Source organism: Phascolarctos cinereus, unplaced genomic scaffold (assembly GCF_003287225.1).
Source record: "Phascolarctos cinereus isolate Bilbo 61053 unplaced genomic scaffold, phaCin_HiC Scaffold_9;HRSCAF=440, whole genome shotgun sequence".
NCBI lineage: Eukaryota > Metazoa > Chordata > Mammalia > Diprotodontia > Phascolarctidae > Phascolarctos > Phascolarctos cinereus.
The window spans coordinates 262387375-262411126 of record NW_027556402.1 but is presented as its reverse complement, the minus strand read 5'-3'; the positions used below and the strand labels follow the sequence as shown (position 1 = coordinate 262411126).

General features: G+C 49.2%; 1 protein-coding gene and 1 non-coding gene across 4 annotated transcripts in view; both read right to left on the bottom strand.

Moving 5' to 3' along the window:
- NAP1L4 (nucleosome assembly protein 1 like 4) overlaps positions 1-23752 on the bottom strand; it is a 34218-nt gene that overhangs the window by 2948 nt on the left and 7518 nt on the right. The window contains exons 2-15 of one of the 3 annotated variants that reach the window (XM_078148598.1): positions 22922-22953; positions 21863-21915; positions 20650-20749; positions 20062-20203; positions 19844-19930; positions 17797-17925; positions 16043-16114; positions 11625-11764; positions 10218-10363; positions 7164-7186; positions 6510-6629; positions 4263-4292; positions 3871-3927; positions 2061-2095 (exon numbers count right to left, since the gene is read on the bottom strand). In XM_078148598.1, coding sequence (XP_078004724.1) covers positions 2090-2095; positions 3871-3927; positions 4263-4292; positions 6510-6629; positions 7164-7186; positions 10218-10363; positions 11625-11764; positions 16043-16114; positions 17797-17925; positions 19844-19930; positions 20062-20203; positions 20650-20749; positions 21863-21915; positions 22922-22935 — 1119 coding nt within the window. In that variant the 5' untranslated portion in view covers positions 22936-22953 and the 3' untranslated portion in view covers positions 2061-2089. The remainder of the gene's footprint in view (positions 1-2060; positions 2096-3870; positions 3928-4262; positions 4293-6509; positions 6630-7163; positions 7187-10217; positions 10364-11624; positions 11765-16042; positions 16115-17796; positions 17926-19843; positions 19931-20061; positions 20204-20649; positions 20750-21862; positions 21916-22921; positions 22954-23752) is intronic. The other 2 variants (XM_020970765.2, XM_020970767.2) reach the window with 2 other exon arrangements.
- On the bottom strand, positions 19107-19232 carry LOC144455523 (small nucleolar RNA SNORA54). Its single transcript, XR_013484244.1, has one exon. It is a non-coding gene; the product is annotated as a small nucleolar RNA SNORA54 (small nucleolar RNA).

Genomic DNA, 23752 nt, shown 5'->3' with positions numbered 1-23752 from the left:
CAGTGACATGGACCCACCTGAGAAGGGCATGAGAACCTGTCACTACGTATCTTCAATTGCAGGGCTGCCATAATATTTACAGCTTGAATGAAAAACCGACTGGTTCTCTCATCTCTAAGGCTAAGAGGTAAGAAACTACTGCAGAACCAGGAAGAAAAAGCCCCAGCCCCACAACGTAACCATCATCCCACTTCTGGTCTCAACGAGGAGGGTTTGCAAAGCAAGCCTAGGTCAGAAAACGGGGGTCACTTATGGCCAATTCCCAGATGATCTGCGTGAAGCCGTCCCAATGCAAGCAAACACAGCGTGCACCAGTCTTTGCAACAAAGCCGAGTTAATCTCAGAAGTGAAGAGGGAATTGCGAAGGAATCCCACGAAGGGAATCTGATCAACGTCGCCATGAAGCAATGGCAAAGGCAACCTTTTCACCTGTGGCCCTATTTGTGATCAACAAAATGAGTTTCATGGAGTCTAAAATAAATTAATTTGCTGCATAAGAAGGATTTGCTTTCAAGAGTTTTCCGGTTTTCTATGGAAGTTTATGAAAAATCCAAAACAAGAACCATGATGTCTTCATGTTACACCAATCATTTTTCTGTTGTAAAAGACAAGGGTTTAACAGTCCAAAGTCCTAAAGAAGTCCCATTTATTATCTGCTCTTCAAAAATGGTAAAATCTGACTTAATTCTGGAGCTACTGTTTATAAAAACTGGATTTCAGGGACAGCGCAGTGGATAGAGCACCGGCCCTGAAGTCAGGAGGACCCGAGTTCAAATCCAATCTCAGACCAAACACTGGACACTTACTAGCTGTGTGACAATGGGCAAGTCACTTAACCCCAACTGCCTAAAAAAACAAATAAAACCTGGATTTTATGAAATAAAAACATGGACTCCATGTAAGATCAAGTTGGCAAGCACTATTCAAGCAGGTGGATTTTTCTCTCTACATGTAGCCCTGACTTCTAGAGAAGGTTGCTCAAGAATCCAGAACAAGAGGGGCAGCTAGGTGGCGCAGTGAATAGAGCTCTGGCCTTGGAGTCAGGAGGACCTGAGTTCAAATCCAGCCTGACACTTAACACTTACTAGCTGTGTGACCTTGGGCAAGTCACTTAATCCCGACTGCCTCATCCCCCCCCCCCAAAAAAAAGAATCCAGAACAAGGGTGGTCGTTTTCTAAGCTGTCCCCAGAATCTCTACCACCACGGTTCTTCTGTGATGACACCTTCCCTGTGCCTCCACATCATCCGGGTCTCAGGTTCTCATGGACCGGAGCCGTTTCATGCTGGGGACACAGGTAAGGCTTTCCTCTCTAATTTCCATCCCTATAGTAACTTACTCCAACCTCAGTAAGCTACAACCAGTGTGGAGGATCCTGAGCACAGCTGGCTGGCTGTACCCTGAGGGTTCAATGCCCTCAGAAAAAGCCCCTTAAAATAGTCCCCTGGGCAGGAGAGGGTCACTGATGGGACAGCCCAGGGTGGGGGGTTTGTCTAACTCAGCAAATGGTTCTATTGCTCATTCAAGTACCTTTCATAATCACAAAATTCCCCATCAACTTCACACTAGAACACCAGACAGGTACTTGGAAGTCCTACATACACCAGTCCCCTTCTTGGACAGACTGTGACATCAAATGAAAGATATCATTGTATCAATACAAAGAGTGTCTGCCTCCCTTGCTTTGCATTTTTCTGGACTGACTGCTCCAGATGTACTTTCTAGATGTCCTTGCCACAGTCTCGTCTCCTCGCCTCTCTCACACCATTTTTCTGCTCTCTGAAGGGCACCAGGCAAGCCCCGCCTCCAGGCGTCAGGGGCCTTCGATGCCCTGACTCTTGAGGGAGCACCACGAAACTCGCAGATGGCACCTTTCTAGCCTGACTGCCTCGATGAGAAGGAAGGCTGGCTGGGCTCGAGGAGGAAGGAGCCCATGCCTCATCTAGATTCCTTAGCCCCAAGCTCTACATCGACTGTATTCTATTATCCGCAACAACCCCACATTTTATTGACTACAGATCACCAACTTTCAAGTTAGGTATGAATGGAGTTCCACCTTACCTATGATATGAATGATAAACAGACAAAAATTACACCTAAATGGGGAAAAAAAATGGAAAGGAACTGTCAGCATGAAAGACAATGAAATGTGCAAAATCATACAGGAGGAAAACAACCCCAATTCCTGGAGATCCTGAGCTCTGCAAACACTGTGCCTCAGCAGGGCCACTCCAACACGCCAGACCTGCACCCTTCTGCCCCCACATTCTCACCAGGCAGAGAACATCCCCTATTGCTGAACTGCGCTGTCCTGTCACCCAGAGCTTTGCTGAGGCCACACACTGCTGTCAGGACAGAGAAGGTGCCTGCTGAGGTCCAAAGAACTAACAGCCCCTTTCCTTCCTGGCACTGCCCAAGGCTGACTTCTCTGCCCAGACTTCGGGAGGAGGGTAGCATTTGAAAACCTGGTACTAGGTGGGCAGAGGATGACCAGCTCAGGAGCAGGGGCAGAGTAACTACAGCAGGGCAGCACGAGATAAAGAGGGAGCAAGGAGCTTCAAATGGCAGCCACAACTCCGGCGCCTTTACAAGCAGGAATCGAGGGGCTCTAGAAACCAACCAAAGAGTGGGAGCGGGTGAACTAAAAATCACTGTTTTGGCTCCATTCTGTAAAAATATGCCCCAAAGCCCAAATGCCACTAGGGCGGAGGAAGCTAACGTGCAGTGCCACCAACCTCAAAGCAACCTCAGATTACTCTGGATAATGGACACTCGTCTGCTGTTCTGCACTGCCTGGCTAACTGCTTCAATTGCCCTGGACTCGTCTTCCCTTTGAGGGGAAGGAACATCCCTGAAATCCTCCCTGGAGGTGAGCATTTAGCACATGACAGGCACTCCACAAATACGGCTCCACCGACTGCCTGGCGGCCTGTTTTTAAAGATGCCTGCTCCTGGAGAGCTATTTATGTGGCAAATTAAAAAAAAATCCCTCGATTTCCAACGTAAGCCCTTCCTTCACAAGCGTGTTGTACGCATTATGTAGCATTAATAATCCCCCTTGGTGGTTTTTGTCACCTGGGGTGGGAGAGGGGAGGTGGAAGAAATGATGACACATCGAACAGACACAGCCCCTCCCCCACCCCAAAAGCCAGGAAATGCTCCATTTGACTTCCCATATCAGATTTTTGCCATGCAGGCAGCAAGTTAGTTAACTTCATGCCAGAGAATAACAAATATTATTGATTTACAATTCAGCCAAAGAGCTGCGACTGGTTTGTTCTTTTGAAAGTGGGGTGGAGGAGGATGGGCCTCGTTTGAAAATATCCATGGTAGCTTTATGAATTCTACTACTAGGAATTCAGTCAGATAAAGGAAAATCCAAGTTTTGCCAAGATGAATAATTAATCATTTTGAAATTTCTGGTATTAAGGGTTCACTGGCTTTCATTAAACACTGAGCCCTGCAATTTAAAAATTATGTAATTTCTAAACATGTTATTTGCATTAAATTTTCACCAAATATCTGACTAAAGAGAGGAATAAAGTCCCAAGTCTGTACACACTCCCTCCAAGTACCCTGGCTTTATAACTCCCTTTCCCAAACAGACATGAGCGTCTGGATCATTTAAAAATGGGGCCTGGCTGGGAGAGTCAAAAAGGGAGAAGATCACGCAGGCACTTGCCTCTTAAAGGCGGCCCCTCCTCACCGGCCCGCGCTCCTTTAGAGGTGCCGAGGCCTGAGCACCACGAGGCCACCAGGCCGAGGAAGCCCCAAACACCAACCCAAAGGCTGAGCTCTAGAATTCTCCTGGGGAAAACACCCAGCACGGTGTTAGCCACAGCGTTTGGTTTTATTCATTAAGACCACTAACCTTGGGATCATTCTCTGCATCATCATCTTCCTCTCCCTCCTCTTCACCCTCCAATTCCTGGTGAACAAGAAAGACAACCAGTCAACAAGAGGACTTCCCAGCTGCAGCAGCACTGTCACCCGCGCCCAGGAAAGCCACAAGGAGAACCCATCACTTGATTTAAAAAGAGCGCCGAGTGCACGGTGGCCAACGTTTCATCCAGCGCCATGACCGACCCGAGGATCACATCTCAAGGAGCCGGGGACAGAACAAACGTGTTCACGGTGAAGTGGGACACGTCAGTTGCTGCTCCAGATAAAATCATGGCCCCGAATCCAGCCCAAAGTATTTGCGTCCCTCACCCCAAGAAAACCTCCAGCCCACCCCCCATGCTGTCACTGAACACATCTCACCTCTTCTTCCCCTTCCTCGCCTTCTTCAAACTGAAAAATGGAAAAACATCTTTAGATTTCTAGAACCAACAGCAGCCTGGCCTCCAAGCCAGCTCTGGTCAGTTGTCCCCAGGCCCCCAAGTCCTCCCGGTGGCAGCAGGCGACAGGGCCGCCCCCTGGGCTGCTGACCCACAGCCACAGAGGAGCCCGGCCTCTCCCAGCTCGAAGGGCCCTTCTGGCTACGGACAGGAAGCCGGCTGCCCGGGACAGACGAGCCACAGGCACCTGCTGGTCACCTCTGGCTGGGAAAGGGGCACTATAGCTCTGCCTGCCCCCGGGGGCCACGGGCTGGGGATGCTGGAAAAGATCTCTCTGCAAACCTACAATGTTTCATGTGACAACATCCTTGACAAAGAAGAGGAAAACACTGGTTTTGCTGCCATCAAGTAGAAAGCTTTACACGAATGAGTCAAGCCTTCAGCAGCCAACAGATTTAAACACCAGTTTATCTCAAATCGATTTCCCACTAAGTCACTTCACTGCAGAGACAAGGGCCCTCAGAAGGCCACACTCAGCAGACCAACAGGAAAGATGGGGGCAGAGGGTGATTTCAGTCGTCTTAGGAACCCCCAGGGAAGGAAGCCTCTTCTCCCAATGCAAGGTAGAACACTGAGAGGTTAAGATGTGCCCAGGGTCACAAGCAGGACTCAAATTCAGGCCTTCCACACTCGGAGGCTGCCTTGCTGGGAACATGTAAGCGACAAACCCCTTATCTCTGAGGACATTCCTTTTCTAATATGCACTGGTGTGGACACGTGTGTACGTGTGTGTGTGTGTGTGTGTGTGTGTGTGTGTGTGTGTGTGTGCGCGCGCGCGCGCGTGTGTATGCACCACCAACTCCCCCCACGCCCCCATCATGCAGTCTTAAACAAACTAAACGGAATCTGAAATCAAGTAACCCGTCCTCAAATAATAAAAGAACTAAAGCACCAGGTCCCTGTGAGGTCAACTTTTTGGTGCCTTTAATGTGCTAACGTTTTAAGGAAAGCTAGGCCACCCCCCACCCAGCAGGGATGGGCAGGGAACCCGCTGAATTCTAGCCCTTTCTTTAAAGACTAACCCAAATGTCACCTCCTCCAGGAAACCTTCTCTGATGCCTGCCAAATCGACATGCCACAGAACTGATGACTTCTGAAGGCCACCTCCTTTTACGTCAGCTCTCTACACGGGTATCCCGTCCCATACTCCCCCCTTCCCCCAGCAAGGACCAGAAGCTCCATGAGGGCAGGCACCAGTCTTAGGTGCCCAACCCAAGAGATGTGAAAGAGAAGATGGGCCCCCCCTGCTGGAAGGACAACCACCACGAGAAGACCTGGCTCCCACAGGCCTTTTAACAACAGGTGGGCGCTGACAAAACCAGCATGGCAGCAGGAGGCTGGGCTGCAGCCTCAGTCCTTCTACCTAGCTGACCCGGGGCTGGCCACTTCCCCTGCGGTCTGTAAGAAGGCGCTTCCAGGACAGCGGGAGGGGGAATCACACGCTGGAAGGGCAGCAGGAGCAAAAAAGCCGGGGCTTCACAACTGACGGCTGTGAGCTGCCCGGACGGCTCCTCTGCAGAGCGGGAAGGGGAGATGCCGACTCTGGCCGGTCTCACTTTAGAACACACGAGCCTGATCCCCCAACCCTGAATCGGGAAGCGCCAGTCTCCTGCAGGTCTCGGACCCAGCCAAACCGGCCGGCAATCTCTCTGTGTTATCAGCAATTCGTCCCTAGAGGATCCCAAAGGCTACATATATCGACAACCCTAGGAACGTGTGCTCTCTGGAAAAAGCGTCCTCAAGCTCTCGGGGTCTGGGGGAGTCAGACGGGACACACCCGCTAGTGAAAGAGGCGGCTTTCACCCGCCCTGTCTGCGTCTCACCGGGACACCAGGAAGTAGAGAGCTACGCCAGACGTCTGCCCAAAGGAAAGCAAACCAGGAGCACTCTCTTCACTCCATCCACCGCTAAAACGCTCTGTGTGAGAGAGGACACCTGACCGGGCGTCAGTCCTCCCACGGTCCAAGGTCACAAAGAGAGTTTAGCCACTCAGACACCCTCTCTGGGCCTCGGTTTACTCCTCTACAACGTGAGGGAACTCCAAAGCTCTGACCTGGACAGATCTCACACAGGCAGGCCCTTCCCGGCCTTAAACACCTGACTCCAGGCCTTGCCGGCCCCACGCTCACACAGACACGGTAGCAGTCACTACTGAGATTCATATACATACATTGTCATCATCCTCTATGGCTTCCCCAGTAAAATAAAGGACTGCACGTGGAACGATCCTTTCGCGGAAGAAGTGCCCAATTTCAAAATCTGAGGCTAATGTAAATTCTGAATCTTCATCCTGTGGGACAAAACTTCAGTAGTAATTATGCATAATCTCCTGTTTGAAGCATTAACTCCAACCACCAGCTTCTTAAGAACAGAGGCAAACTGGGCTGGGCCACAAGGTTCCATAGAGGACCAGCTCCGGTAACCGGACCAACACCGGGCACATACATCTTGGCCTCCAACACTATCCAGGGCATTCGGGCCATTTTCATCTTAAAGTCTTTAGCTCTTATGTTACGAAACATTTATCAAGCTCCTCCCACGCTATTTAAAATGTCAGTCAGCGCCACCATTAAACGAGCAGCCCGAGAGAGCGCGCCAGGCTCTTGGTCCTGGGCCTCTGGGGTAAGGATGGTCACTGTTACTACCGTGGGGGGAAAAGCACAGACACACAAATTCAGCACGGAATTTGGGGTTGGTGTGAGACACATCCTCTTCATTAGGGATCCATTATAACTCAGCACCAGCGCTTAAGAGCATGGAAAAGTCGAAGAAAATAAAATAGAGCAATCTGAGAATAAATGAAGCTTTAAAATAGGAATCTTACCAGTGACTCTCCATCCCCAGACACTATAAAAATAATGAAAAAATTCAATTAATATTGAAATAAATACAGCATTTCTGCCCTGTCCTGCCCCCAGCCCACTTGACTTAATGAGGAAAAAGAACATTCCACAACTCCAATCCATTTCATGACCCCCCCTAACACACACACTAGAAATTACTAAGTTTTAACATTCCTTCATGAAAGAGGGCTTCCCAATGATTTGAGACATGTCAGAACAATCCCCGCTACATCAAAGCTAGTCTCTTTTTCCCACCCACCTAGCCCTCTCCTACCTTAACCTGAAGGAATGGGTCTGGACTTGATTTGGCCAGAAAATCATTCCCAAGGCTCACAAGGGAGCAGCAGGGCCATACTGGCTGACAAACTCACTCTGGGCTCACCTGAATAACAAGCGAGCGGGAAGCATTCCCACCCAAGCCCTACAGTGACAACAGAAATGGAGCAAACCTTTCCCCAATTGATAAATGGTCAAAGGATATGAACAGACAGTTCTCAGATGAAGAAATTAAAGCCATCTACAGTCATATGAAAAAATGCTCTAAATCGTTATTGATTAGAGAAATGCAAATCAAAGGCAACTCTGAGGTACCACATCACACCTATCACATTGGCCAACATGACAAAACAGGAAAATGATGAATGTTGGAGAGGATGTAGGAAAATTGGAGCACTAATGCATTGTTGGTGGAGTTGTGAAATGATCCAACCATTTTGGAGAACAATTTGGAACCACGCCCAAAGGGCTACAAAAATGTGCGTACCCTTTGAGCCAGCAATAGCACTTCTAGGGCTATATCCCGAAGAGATCAAACAAATGGGAAAAGGACCCACATGTACAAAAATATTCATAGCAGCTCTTTTTGGGGTGGCCAAGAATTGGAAATTGAGACAATGCCCATCAACTGGGGAATGGCTGAGCAAGTTGTGGTATATGAATGTAATGGAATACTATTGTGCTATAAGAAATGATGAACAGGCGGACTTCAGAAAAACCTGGGAAGACTTGTATGGTCTGACGCTGAGTGAAGTGAGCAGAACCAAGAGGACTTTGTATACAATAACAGCCACGTTGTGCGATGACTAAGAATGTTAAATTGAACCCTTCTCAGCATTACGAGGATCTAAGACCTCTCTAGAGGCCTCGGGATGGAAAATGCTGTCCACATCCAAAGAAAGAACTATGGAAGTCGAATCGCTATCACTTACTTTTACCTTCTATTGAGTTTTGTTTCATCTTTCTGATGGTTCCTCCTATTGGTTTTAATTTTTACTTACAACTTCACTAATGTGAAAATATATTTAATGGGAATGTAAATGTAAAGCCTATGTCAGATTGTGCGCCGTCTGGGGAGGGTGGGGGGGAGAAAAAGGGAGAAAAATTTTCAACTGAAAAGCATATGGAAAAAAAAATTAAAAAAAAAAAAAAGAAATTCCAGGAGAAAAAAAAAAAAAGAAATGGAGCAAACCTCTCTGGGACCTGAGAGCCCCTTACTCATCTTGAAGGTGGAAACAAGACCTCAGTAAGAGATCCCATACGACTCTGGATAACAACCCTACGATTAGGTCGCAGGCACACTGTTGCACTCCCTTCAATGAGAGGAGGGTCTAACCAGGGGTCAGCCCCTGCCGCTCCTCCCTGTGCCAAATCTCAGGGTCTGAGACGAGACAAAGGCTATTTGGGGGAGGGCAGGTGGGCAGCAGGAGGAGAAGGCGTCGTCTGTGCCCTCGTTGTATGACTGCTACCATCCCCGGGAACAAGCGCCGTGCATGGAAGAAGCACTTAAGAGGTGGGCATTCCCTGGCCTAGACTTGGATTAAGCACCTACTATGTGCAAGGCCCAAGACCAGAACCACCTCTGCTTTTAAAGCACTTCTCTTCCCTTGGGAGGGGCTCACAGCGCACAAAAACAAGGGCATACAAAGCAACTTCAAGATGGGAGGGAATCAGAAAGACCTCCTGTAGGAGGGGGCACCGAAGCCAGGCTCTGAAGAGGGAAGGTGTCCCAGGCAGGGGCACTGTGCATACAAAATCATGGAGGAGCAGCTGGCAGACCAGCCTGACTACGACAGACCACACAAATAAGACGCCCTGCTTCTCCACTGGCTGGAGCCGGCCCTCGGCTCGGCTCCGGTCTAAGAGGTTGGCATATGCTTTAGTCATTCATTCAAATTCTCTCCTTGGGGACGTTAGTCCTTCAGAGCTGGCGACTGGCACCCCAAAAGCAGCCACCTGAGGTCTGGACAAAGCAGGACCGAGTGGCACACTTTAAAGAGGAAGCTGGCAAAGAAGGAGCTTGGTCAGCAGAGCAGGGCCCAGCTGGGCCCACAAGGGGCAGCCACGCTGGCTGGAGAGCCACAAAAAAATCAGCCGAAATGAAAACAGGAGGAGTTTGCCAATCTACTTTATGTTGGCATATTCAAAGGCAATCAAAGAGCACCTTTTCTATGAACAATACAAGACCACCCATGTCAATGTTAAACTAAAAAAACTCCTCTGGAAGATTTAGTGGCTAGCCAAAGACCACCAGATGTCTGCCTCCTCAGTCTGGAATGAGGCTGAAAGCAAGTTTAACTGTTTTAAAGATGAGTTAGTCTAACTGTGGGAAACAGGCCACATAAGGGACACAGGACACGGTACACAAATCTACAACGTGGGTGAGCGAGCTGGCTGGTGCCTACGGTGGAAAGGCTGACCTCTTCCCGAGAATATCTCACGTCCTGGAGGAAAGCGGAGCACTCCACCCCTGCCGCTGTGATCAGACCCCAACTCCGGGAGGCCTGGGGGCAGCTTCAGAACAAGGTTGTGAAGGGGGCAAGAGCACATCTCGGACCCAGTCTTGGCTCTAAAACCTCTCTGGGTGACCTTGGGAAGGGAATGAGAGGATGGCAAGGACCTCAAGTCGCAACGCCACAAGCATGTTTCCTGCGTCTCCCCACTTAAGTGACTCCCTAGCTAGGACACAGACTGGAATTTAAAGCCACCATTTCACAAAAGCGCCTCATCTGCACCTGGCTCTGCAGGCCCAGGCTTACCTTTGATGGGGCTGAAGAAGTTAAAGAAGGAGTCATTGGGGACTTGCTTCGTGACCGTCCTCACGGTGCCTCTGCCCTTGTGCTTCTGCTTCTTCTTGATCGTCTTCACCGTCACGTTCTTGCCCTTCTTCCACTCGATAGTGCACCTGGAGAGCAGAGCCGGGTCACCAAGCTGCATTCCGAGCCCTCCCCGGCTCCCTCCAAGCCCGACGCCAGCCCAGAGGCAGAATTCCGACCGAGGCCAGGTCGCCAAGAGGAAAGGCTACTTCCTAAAGTGTCTGGGAGCGGGCATCACAGAACAAGCTGGAGAACGTTAGACAGAAAGCCCAGAGCTGCCCAAGGGAGACCTCGCCCCTCCGCCCAGGACAGCCTGGAGCTGTCCTTGAGGGGACATTATCAAGGACAGGAAAGGATCATCCCCTTGAGTTCTTCTCAACAAAAGCAACACTACTCTGGGAAGGCTCGTATTCTGCTGAGGCCAAGTGCGTGGGGCCCTCAAATCTTGTGCCCCAACAACTCTCAATGTGGGTCCACAAGGGTAAGTGACCCAACTGCAGGAGCCTCGGACAAACTCTAGGTAAGTGCTGACCTCATCCCTAAAAGCCCTGACAGAAGGATGCACGGTGTGTCTCACTAAGCAGACGGATGCTTCCCAACCTCCCTGAGGACCTCAAGCGTTTCTAGAAAAGCCCTGGGAGCCGGGCAGGAAGGAGGCCCAAGGTCACCCAGTGCACCTGCCCCAGCCAGACAGCAAACTTGAGTTTTATCAGCACTACAAGACACCCCCGTGCAGCACGTTTTGTCATTTCACTCATCTACATTCTATGTAAATAAAACAAGCAGGCGGGTTCACTTGTAGCAAATGTTTCCTCTTACTTTCTAGTAAGAGAAAAACTCAATCGTGAAAATAGAAAGTCCTCCAAACACAGATACCATATGAACATTAATTCTGCACGTGGGCTCCTGCCCCTGGTCCTATCCCCAGCTCCCTTCCACTGGGCCCTTCTCCAGGAGGTCTTTCCTGGTATCCCCTCATGGAGTCAGGATGACCTGAGTTCAAATCAGGCCTCAGATGCTGACTAGCTGAATCATCTAACCTGTGTCTATCTAAGTTTCCTCAACTGCAACATGGGGATGACAGGACCGACCCCCCAAGGTCATCGTGAGGACCCAATGAGATATCTGTAAAGTGCTTACCACAGTGCCAGGCACACAGTAGGGACTTTAACAAATGCTTGCTTCTTTCTTTCTCCCCTTCTCTGTGACTATGTGGGGGCCCCATCCCATGGAATGCAAGCTTCATGAGGGTAGCTAGCAGATTCTGACACACAGTCAGGGCTTAACAAATGTTTGCTGAATTGGGGAAAGAACAAAACTCACCGAAGAAGAGCACAGTCTTTTTCTTACCCTTCACAGTCGACTATTTCAGGACCTTCAAAGGAAAAGGGGTCTGTCGTATCTGGCTCTGATTTCATCTTATAAGTCTTTGTCAGGACAGAGTTGGTAAAGTAGTCATTGGGCTCAAAGTGGAACTCTAAGGAGAAAGACTGGGGAGAAAAGAACATGGGGGTCACCCAGAGGTCTCAGTGGAAAGGATTCTGGTTTCTCTATTCATAGTCAAAGCCTTGCCCAAGACATCTGGCTCCCGTTGGAGGTCGGCGGAGGGGAGCCTGCCCCCACAGCACCAGGCAGGAAAGAGCTCCAGCAAAGACTGAGACCGAAGTCATCCAAAGCCCAGCCCCCGTAACTTCAGGGCAGCATCCTGAGCCTCCTCCTCCCTCACCATCCCCTGGACTCTACAAGGGCCTCCTCAGAGCCTCTCCACTGAGCACAGGTCTCTGTGTCTGTGTCACGGTCTCTATTCACACCCACTCCAGAAGCTACAAAACTCCTTGGCTTGGCATCGAGGACCATGACCACTCTGGGCTCCCCTCGACTAAAGTCCAGCCAAACTGGCCCAGCTTTTGTTCCTCCCAGCTCAGACCCTGAGCTGGCTGCTCCCCGGTCCCTAAAATGTATTCTTCCTCCTCCACCTTTCGGGATCCCTGGCCTCCTTGGAGATTCAGCAGAAGGCTCTTCCTGGTCTCCCCCTTCCCTCCCAAGGCCACCCTGCATTTCTCTCTATGTAGGTTGTAACTATTCATATAAACACACATTCGTCTCCTTGGCAGAATGAAGCTCCATGAAGACAGGCGCTCCTTTGCCCATCTCTAGTTCACTGCCAGGCACACGGCATCAATGTCCTCAATGCCTGGTATTTACCAAGAACAAGTTTGCCCTCAAAGAAGTGCTAAGACCAGATGCCTCCCCCTGCTCATTCGCAGAGGGAAGGTCCGGAGGTACAGAACACTGAACAATTACATCAGATTTTTTTCAATATATCGATCAGTTTGGCTGAATCTTTTCTTATTTTTAAGGAATTCTTCTAAGGGATGGCTCTCTGGGAAGGGGAGGAACACAGGGAGAAACCAAAGAAATAGAAAAATCCATGCTCTCAGTCAAGAACACACGTGGCTGAAGCACCGGGGACACAAAGAAAGGCCAGAGACAGTGCCCTGCCCTCAAGGAGCTCACAGTCTCGTGGGCAAGACCCCAAACAAATGGCTTTGGATGAACAAGACAGAAACAGGATCAACGGGAGCTAAGCAACAGGTCAGGGGCACCTGAGGACTGCGGTGGTAGCAAGGGCTTCTGGGAGGTGAGATTTCTGGGAGACATGATGGAAGCTGGGGAAGGCAGGAGGCAAAGCGGAGGCTCCAGGGGATGGTCCTGGGAGCAGGGACTGAAGGTCCTGGGGGTGCTGGGGAGGGGGGAGGGCTGCTACCGTCTGAACCTCAGGAAGATAGATCAAGGTGACAGCTGAGCAGAGGGCGGCCAGGGGGGGAGACCAGCCAGATCGAGCCTAATTTTAAACCACACACTTGTTGGCTAAGTGACTCAAAAGCCTATCTCATGAGGCACCAACCAAGAAATGGGCTATGTTGGCTCCAGGCCAATTAACTGCTTCGATGTTCTCCTGTTTGGGGTTTTAGAGACAATCAAAGAAAGGGGTAGTGATGTCACCAATCTTTCAAGCCCCCCTCAGTCCCTCCAATTTTTTAGGTCTGTTGGAAAGGGAAAGCCTCTGGACCTTTCCAGCCCATGACACTGGCTGGGAGGACTTCTGAGGGCACTGCCGCTGGTCACAGCGTCCTGGTGCCTCGCTGCATAGGGCTGCACTAGGCCACAGCCTGCTTTTCACTGTCCCAATTTCACCCATCTTTTCTTTGCTTAGGCGGAAAAGGCATGTTTTCTGCAGGTCCAGCACAAAGAGCATGACCAGGTCAATGCCACAGGCCACCTTAGGTCCCAGTACAGGGACGTAAAGGCCAACCTTCAACTTCCCTAGCTGCACTCAGGTCAAACTGAGGGACCTGGGGAGCGTCCGGGCAAGACCGCCTCCCTGGCCTGCACACTGGCGGGGAGAGGGGGCGCAGCGAGCCCCCCATCTGGCTCTTCCTAGTCCTGCCCAATTCATGCTCTTCTTCCTACTGTTCCCCCTTCTTAGACAGTGAGTGCCTCTTGTCTTACCCCTCCTTCCTCGGGGAATCGCAGCCTTGTTTATAAAGCATGGGACAAGCTCAGAGCTAGAAAGACCCCTCATCCCACAATGGGATGAGCAATGCCAGTACCCCCTTCCCCCACGGCGAGCACTGGTAGGGAGTCTGCCCTCCCTCCCTGTCCTGCCATTCACATACGAGCACAGAACTTTACAATTCTCATCTCATCTCATTTTCCCCAAAGCCGCCAGAGTAATAACTTTACAAGCAGGGAACTGAGGGTGAAAGAAGTTAAAGGATTTGTCTGAGGTAAAAAAAAAAAAACCAACAAATAGCACGTGACCAGAGGGGGCTTGAAACAAGACCATTAGTCAGCAGAGGCGGTGGAGTTCTCTTGGCCTCAAGATCCATGCATTTAGGTCCCTAATCATAAGGACTAAGCTTCTAAAAGGAAGGGAATATGTCTAATGCTGTTCTGTTGCCTAGAATGGGGGAGGTGAAGACCAGGGGACTGGACAGCGGTGTGGTCTAGTGCAAAGAACCGACGTGGAGGTACTGGATCCAAGTTCAAATGCTGGCTCTGTCACTACTTACATGACCTTGGGCTTGGGGCCTGGGTCCTGATCTGTCAAATGAAGGGGCTTGACGAGATCTCTAAGATCCTTTCTAGCATGAACTGATTAAATATGGTACCAATTCCAACCACAATGTCTTTCAAACATGCGTCAATGCTCCAGTGCTGGAGAGCAGGGTGATCCATGGGGCCCGCTGTCACGAATGCATGCCCATGTACCATGAGTGCACTGCCTAGAAGAGCCGTCTGCATACGACCAATCGAGTGGTCTCTGATGGGGGTTGGGGAGACTCTTCCTATGCTGAGTGATAGAGCAGAGACCGAGAGAGTCGGAGACAAAAGAGGTGCACACAAGAGAGCCCTGATGGCCCCTGCCACTGCCAACTGCCCTGCCTTTATGTGGCCCAAAAACAGAAGAAACATCAAGCAAATACTTTACGAAACACACAAAAAAAGAAAGAAAAGCTAAAAACAACAAAAAAAAGAAACGCACAGATGTTCAGAGGGAGACAGACACGAAGGGCATCTGTTAACATTGTTATACACTTAAAAAAAAAGCTGTATTAATAGATCTGCATTTCATACACAATTCTTTCTTCTCTTTGTATATGGCAAATTCACATTTGTTAGATTCATAACCAAAAAACACAAAAATTTTTACCAGAATTGGATCAGAGCCAGTTAAGGAGAGACAGCTAGGAGCACCACAGAGCATCAGGCCTGGAGTGAGGAAGACCTGATCAAACCTGGCCTCAGACACTCATTAGCTGTGTGACCCTGGGCAAGCCACTTCACCCTGTTTGCCTCAGTTTCCTCATCTGTAAAATGAGAAAGAAAGGGCAAACCTCCAAGACTTCTGCCAAGAAAACCTCAAACGGGGTCCTAAAGAGTCGGACAAGACTGACCACAAGTGAACAACAAGAGAGATACCCCAGGAAATAAAGTATGGGGAAAATCAAAGAAGAGGGTCAAAAACATAATGGGGGGAGGGGGAGCCCTTTCTCCTACAGACCTAGAGAAGCTGACTCTTCCCTTCCCAAACTGAATTTTAATTTGTTTCCTAATGCCTTACTTTTATGAGGGTCAATCCAGCTTCAGATGCATTCTCAAACACCAAAATAATGAGGCTGACAATCAGCAAGACTTTAGCTTCAGAAGAATGGTGCCCTACAGCCAGGACACAGCGCCACCTAGTGGTGACGAGAAGCAGGGATTGTCACGGCTCCAGCCTCGTCCAAGGCTCCCCTTTGCTTCTCTGCTCGGCTTCCTTGGTCCTACCAAGGTCACCCAAGGCCAAGCAAAGATTAGCTCCCCTGGTGACCGCACTGCACGTGTCTTCAGAAATAATCAAACTGCCCCCCAAATCTACAACTGAATGACACACCACAGCCTGCCAGTCAGCCATCGTTACGCCGACGACCAAGGCGGGCAGAGTGGAAGGCATGAGTTTCACATTTTTAATCTGCTCCTGCAGACATTCCTCAGACCATCATGACAAACGTCCTCTGCAGATTTCTGCACGGTCAAAGGCCCAGCCCCGACACCCAGGTTCCTTAGCTCAAGCCTGTCTGTCACACTGCAAGTCCTGCCCATGCAGACAAAGCAGCCTCCACTAGGGGTCAGTGCCTGCCTAGGTCTCACGCGCTGGCACTGCAGCTGACCAGGGCCTGCTGCCAATCAGAGCACTAACAACTGAAGCTTCCAGCACTTACCATGGGCTGTCCGGGATCTGAAAACTTTACTTTAATATCCTGCAAGTGTTTCAAAATCGGTTCATCATATTCCTAGTCACAAAAGAAAGAAGAAATTAGTGCACATATGTTGTAAAAAGAAAATCTGGTCCTATGACGTCTTTCAGACAATCACAATTCCCCTCTGTTCTCTCCAAATGCAGACAGCTCTTACACGGTCTTTATGAGAAACGTACACAGGAAATGAATCTGGGATGCTGCAGCATTTGAATTCTGCTAACCCCCTGGCCTGGCCCTCGGGGCCTGCTGCAGCCCCAGGCTTCTCCACAGCTCTGAGGCTTCTTTCTCCCTTATGCCCGCAGGCCTGAAATGCCCCTTGCCCTATCCCTCTGCCAAGAGGGCTCCCTCTTCTCTCTCAGCCCTTCCCAGGCACTGGGACATTCTACTGCCTGTTTAGCATGCTACGACCCTTCCACTTCCCCTCCACCAACTGCAAACTCCTCGAAGTTCTTGCTCCTGCCTGACACAGGTGCTCAGATGGCTGAGGTGAAGGCAGTGGGTGCCACATGTTGGGGAAGACCCTGGTGAACTGGAGAGCTTCAAAGGGCAAGGCCATACGAGGAATGACTGCCAAACAGGAATGCTTCATCTGAAGATTGGGGTACGTGATGATCGTGCTGGGCCATCCTTTGAACATACTGGCCCCAGAGGAAGGAACAAATTGGGAGCAGCGGATGGAGTTGCAGAGGCAAAAAGAGGCCTGACCTCAGGAAAATCTTCCTGGCAGTCAGAGCTGTCCCCTAGGGGCTGAGACTGTGGAGATTTCCTGGCAAAGGCCAGATGAGCCCTGCTTGGCTCTTCTGGGGAGTGGGCCTTGAGACCCCTCTAATTCTGAAAGTCTGTGCCTAAGTAGAATTCTGCCATCTTGGCCAACAGACAAATGGCTCTCCAGAAGCTGGCCCAGAGGCCACACCTCCGAGTTTAAGGAGATCCAAAGCAAGGACAAAGGCTTCCGGGCCTACATTGGGGGAGTCCCAGGAGCTGCGTGAGCCTCCATCCAGCAGCCTGAGTGTAGCTGCTCATGCAGTGTGACAACAGCTGTCAGGGCAGACACTCCCCTACCAGGGAGCCCGCCTGGCTCTGGGTGGCAGGGTCAGAGTTTTTTCTGCAGCATTTGAAGCACAGAGCTTCAAAAATAATTCTGCAAGTCAAAGGTGAAACTTGATTCTCCTTACTGAAGCACTGGTGGCAGCAGCCATTTTGGTAACATAAAGCCAAGTCAGCCTGCAGCTAAATCTCTAACCTCTCCAGACAGAGAATAACTGTGAGGAAGCCTTCTAAAAAGTGGCTGGCACTGCCACAGCTCTCTGGTCACAAGTGGTGCAATGGGCTCAGCCAGAAGGATCCCACCCTGCTGCCCAATGGTGAGGAGAAACACTAGACAAAAGCTTGAGGCCCCTTTGCCAGTACTGTTGCCCCGATTCCACTAAGCCATCACACAGCAATAGAGGGGCTGGTTCACCATGAAAACCAGTAAGTTCTAGAACTCAAGGCCTCTACTAGTGCCTTAATACTGTGTCTGGGCTGAACACGATCCAGCTTCTAAGGTGAATTCAGAAAACGGCATGAGCACAAAGACCCAGACAGCCTCTCCCGCAGTACCACCGTTACAGAAGGGAGGCACGACTCCCATACGAGGGGGGATCTGGGCCCACGTGCTCCTTGCTCTCTCTATTTTCAGCCCAAAGCTGGGCGTGCCATAAGGATTTCATTACCTGGACTAACTCGCTCAGCATATCCACATTTCTAAAGATCGTAAACCAGAATTCCGGGATCCCTTTGGGGTTCGGCTCATCTGCAGAAGCTTCTTTCTCAGCAATCACCACTTTGCTCTTAAGGTCTCCCTAGAAGAGAGATGTTTAAAATGTAGAATTAAGTAAAAATAGCAAGGGTTTCACTCCGCAGACACGAAGTGGCGTGTGGGCAGCGTCAGCGAGTACTCCGGTCAGTGCTGGCCCTCTGATCCACACCCCTGCACCTGCCACACACACGTGAAATGCAGCCATCGTGCTACGTACATGAGATGGCTCCTGCTAGGTGGGAGGGCTAGACGGGCCAAAGAAGACGGCCTCTGCCCTGAAGGATGTGATATGGGGGGAGTTTAACGGGTTCAAGTCCATGCATTCCAGGTGCACAGTCACCCCCCCCAACACACAAATAAACCAGAGTCCTCTAGGGCCACTGTGCCTAACCAAGTGTTACAAGCACATATTAGAGAAGGGAAGAGAGCGTGTAACAGGTACTAATGTTGAAGGGAACAGACATCCCACAGACTGTAGAGAGAGAGTGCAGCCACATTAAAGAAAAACGCGACCCTCTCTCCTGCCACCACTCCCTTGTCTCTGTTGTCTCTCCCTGTTAAGACTGTAAGCTCTTTGAGGACAGGGCCCCTCTTCGTTTTCATAACTATAATCCAAGCACTCAGCATCAGTCCTGGCTTTTCTTTCATTCCTTTATGTTTGTCTGAAGTTTGTACTTTTAAGGGAACTGAGCAGAGACCATTTCACAAATGTGAAATTACGATAACTGATAAGCCAAACTAATTTCATGCAGACTAGGCTATCTCTCAGATGCCCACAATCACTATTCATAGATTTTCCTTTCAGTGTCAAAATGACTAATGATATAAATGAAAACATTAAAGGACGACCCCAACCTCGGACTGAATGCAGCGCTCATCATTAAGTAGTTCCAGAGAGCTGCTGTTGGAAGAGACTTACTTCTTCATACAGGTTACAGCTGAAGCATATGACATGCCCTGGAAGTTAAGTTATTCTACGAACAATTTCTATGGGGTTTTTTGTTGTTTTGTTAGAGATGATACGAGGGAAGATTATTGGAAGGCAAGTGTGGTGGAAAAACAAGATGCATTAATCCAATACGAAAAGCCAAGGACTGAGTTTTGAACCATAAAACCCCAGCAAACACAAATGCCACCCAGAGTTGTCAGAGCGCATTCTGCCAAAGATCGAATACTGATGCTGGCTCCTAAAGCCCTCAGAAAGTCAACACAAGCAAAGTGAACAGCTGTCCCCCCAGTGTCAATCCAGAGAGACACGAGTCAATCCGGATGAACTCTGGGATGTTACTGTAGCACTGGAATGGAACCCATCATCAGAAAGTGGCTGCCAACAGGTCACGAACAGTGCAAAGAGTTACTGACACGATGGTGTTTTCCTCACTAACAAAAGAACTTCTGCAGTGGTTAAATACACTTTATATTTATTACCCTTTCCATCAAATAACCTATCATTTTAGATCAACTGTCTGCATTGCCTAGCAGGCTGTTGGAGAGGACTATGCCGATCTGCATGGCCCCCCTTTTCCCCCCAAACACCCCTGAGGTCTAATCTCCATCAAGGCTTCCCAAACTAGCACCACCAAGGTCTAATCAATTTCATAAAAACTCCTCCATCTTGTTTCTTCTCCCTAACTCACGCCTACTTTTCTCAGCTTCCTAACTACCTTGTAAGCACACGCCCAGCCATGTTCCTTTCCAGCTCCTGAGGGTTATGTGGCATTTTCTTTCTGGTTACTTTGCTTCAAGGATTTTTGGTCTTCTAATTTTTGTGTCTGCTGCTAATTGATACATCTTGCTGACTACTCCCAGCAAGTTTTGCCTAAAAATTACTCCCTCCAATAACCACACATCTTCTTTCTATACGAGGGGAAGCATTTTTTTGGGGGAAACTAATAAATGAGGACAAAGAAGGAGACAAGATTCTACTCTCAGAGCGTGAATGTTGAGGAGTCCTCACTTACGGCCAGTCTCTCCTCCTCTTCATTCTCGCTGGGCCATTCCGATTCTGCATCTGTGGGTTCAACATCACCAGTGACAAAATCCCGTCTCTGCATCAGAATGAAGACGAACAGTATAGTTCTTATTTTGGAGACAACATGTAATGAGTTCTTTGCTCTAAGTCCCCAAATTTTAAGATAGAAAGAAGGCACTGAGCTTTCACTGGGCAAAAGCGTCCTACCTTGTCAAAGAGAGGCTGGTAAAGGGCTGCATATTTTCGCTCCAAATCGTGCACTTCCTCGTAGAACTTGGCCTCGATGTGAGCACATTTCACCTGAAGCTGTTTCAAAGCATCGATGCGTCTTTTGACCGCTTTGGGTAACCTGACAACACAGAGCAGGAGAGGAAAGGTGTCATACTCCCCCAAGCACTGGTCCAGAGGGCTCAGCAGACCTTCCCTGCCAGTAACACTCTCCACTGGGCCTGCACATCAATGCTGCTGGAGCTGCAACCATTGCCACCAGCTGGAGCCCAGCTGCCTCTGTCCCAGGGAAGTCTGAGAACAGCAGCCAGGAGAGGCCAAGCTCTGAAAAGTCAGTTCAGGTGGATCTTTGACCGTCTGTGCCTTCCACTAAAAATTCTACAGCTTTGTTTCCATCTCATGATGAAGGAAAACAGACATTATATGATAGAAAAAAAAAGCCCAACATTTCTCCCTCTTCTCCCAAAGCCCTTCTGACCCGTAACTGTAAAACTTCCCTCTTTTCTAAGGGCTCTCTCCTTCCCCCTTAAACCAGGCTGCTTTCCAGAAGTGGTCCCCAGGACTCACGTTTCAATGTAGCTTGAAGGTGTATGGGACACATTCTCAAGTCGCTCCTGGAGAGCAGCCAGCACTTGGGGACTCTGCATCACCTGGTCCGTGAGTTTTTCTATGAACAGAATGCAGTGTTAAAGCTGTGTTCCCTGAGGTCCTGAGAGTCATGGCCTGTGTGAAGACAAGCACTACTAAACAAGCGTGGCCCCTAGCACACAGAAGGGAGGTCTTAATTTTAGAAAAGCGCGGCCCTGAATCTGCAGGAAGGAACACACGTCAAGTGGTACCCTGCAGACTCTCGGAGGCAGAAGAACCAGGCAGCTCCCCTTGGGCAGAAAACGACCAGCAACCGGACGGGCGCAGAGCACAGCTCCTGAGCAGCCCTCCGAGGGCAGCGTGCGCAATCCCTTCCCAAGGCAGAGCCAGAGACCTTCTGTCTCCACTGTAGCTCTTTAATCTCACACGTCCTGACCCACGGAGAACACGAGAGTTCTGTGAAGTTTGGGCTGAAAAGCAGGATAAAAATATACAAGGTAACCAAGCCGAGGAAAACCGTGGTGTCATGTTGGCCAAGCGGATTCCTTTGGACAATGCTACATGTGAATGCTATCACGACTCGGCCCCTGGAATGACTGCTAGGCTTGGGTCAGGGACAGTGAAGATGGAGGGAAGTGGAGGACAGCTGCTTCTTCAGAGATAAGCCACGTCCATCCTTATGGCCTTCACTTTACATTGTTACTGATCCTCCCAGACATCCAGGAACGGGATAACAAAATGGAGTTGTGTTAAGTCATCATCCTAGGCCCAGCCCTTCGGGGATTACTTAAAAGAGATATCACCACGGAAACCAGAAAGAAGCACGAGTTATAAGCTGGACAGACATTTGACCAGTTAGCTGACCTCCCCACCTAACCAGGGTACACAGAGCTTGGAAAGTCGCACACAGCCGGAGTTCTCTAGGCAAGGAGCCCTGGGGGCTAGGCACCTTCATTTGGGATTGACAAGAAAAAGCGAGTAATTAAAGCCAGACCTCACTTCCATATTACTACCAATTACTCTATGATTCTTACTAAACTCTATACTTATGATACTGAATTTTCTCTAACAGCGGATGAGTAAAAACTTTTAAATGTTCTCTAAGACTGTCCACATAATCCTTCAATATCTGAAACTTTCTTGATCCCCAATCCTCACACCCCTAAACATCAGCCCTACAGTATGACCTTACCTTTGTCAGTTTTAGCAGTTTCAAAGGAATCTGAAGGGACATCTTCTGAATTACTAAAAAAATTGTAAAAATTAAAATTTAAAGGAAAGCTCCATAACAGGAAAAATAAAAAACCCTAACCAAAGTGGATTTTTTAAAACTATTAAAACCATTGCAGCATAATTAACAGCTTGCTGTATGAAGTGCCTTAAGTTGAGGAAGAAAGGCATGCTAATTTGTTGGAAACATACTATTTTTAAAAGTCTTCTAACTTCCAACTTTGGTCAAAGCTTCCAAAAAACAGACACTCCCCTGTCCCCTGAAGTCCCCTCCAATCCCGCCTAACCTGCCATGCCCTCACCATTTACTGATGGAGAGTCAAAGACAAAAGAAAACTACTGCCAACAGCATGAATGACTATGCTAGAAACAAAGTAAACCTGATGGGATTTTAATTCTTCTAAAAATAGCAAAACAAGACTTAAAATTCCCAAGGTTCTCAGGGACTTGTTGGAAGAAATCAGCCATGTACCACAACAGCCAACAAAATAAGAAAAACGACCGTATTGGGGTGGCAGCCAGTGACAGGTTGCCACACTGACCTTCTGACAATGTTTATATAGCACTTTAAGGTTTGCAAAGCACTTTATACATATTTATTTCATTTGATCCTAAAAACTCTGAGCTAGGCAGTGTTATTCCCATTGGACAGATGAGAAAACCGAGGCTCAGAGTGCTTTGTCCGGTCATACAGCTAATGCGTGCCAGAAGCAGGATTCACACACTGGCCTTCCTGACTCCCAGCCCAGCCTTTTCTCTCTCTCTATGCGTTATGCCACCTGGCCCCAGCCAACTCCAAAGGGCTTTTCATACACATTTCTCGGTATGTTATTCAGGACATCATTCTGGACTTGCAGAGCTTGGGAACGACTGTGGTTTGTTTTTATCTTTTACATGTTATTCTTTGTCCTCAAACAGAATGTCTGCTGCAATGGCACTTGTTCAAACAGATTTGAGACATATGACTTACTTAGCTCTATTTTAGAATTCCATCAAGAAAATCCACTTGGTCAAGACTTACCTGTTATCTGCCATCGGAAGGATTTTATCCACCTACAAGTTAAAACCAATAATTAGTTTGTTCCCAGGTAGGCGCACACGCACACACGCGCACACACAGCAGGCTGGAGGACGCTTTAAAGTCTCTTCTACTCACTACCTTACCACCCCCCACCCCAGTCTCATTGACAACACAGCCCACAGGGAGCCAACAAGTTCCTGCTTTCAGCCCTTCTCAGACTCTGCCATGAGGGAGCCCAGGCCACTTCCATGGATCTCTACCAGCAGGCTTGTCCTTCAGCCACGCATGGCTTTGCCTCTCCACCACCCTGACCCCACTCTCGCTCTCTGGGACCGACGAGTAGAAACCTACTTTCACTCTCCCAGATGACAGCCATCCAAATCCCCAAAGTCTTTTCTTCTCAGCTTAATGCCTCATGACAGGGCCTAGAGGCCCCTCTCCATGCTGGCTCCCCTCCTCAAATACCACCCAAACTGCCTTCTAAGACTCCCTGTGCGGCCTGTGTACAGCAGAGGCAGCAGGGCGATCTTCGTCTCGGATGCGCCTCCTAATGCCCTACATTGGTATCGGCATTCTTGGGCCCGTCATCTTGAGCTTTCAAGCCCACAGTAACGTTAGGACTCCAGTCCCTACCCCGAGCCCCTGGTCTCTATTAGACAAACTTCTACCCAGCTGTGCCTGCCCCCTTTCCATCTTATGCTGGAGAAGTCTGAGGGTTTTTTAAACTGAAAAGACATTCCATTTATCACCATTATATTTGGTCCTATGCGATTCAGCCCAATAGTCTAGCCTGCCAAGATCTTTTCAGATTCTGACTATCTTCCAATGTGT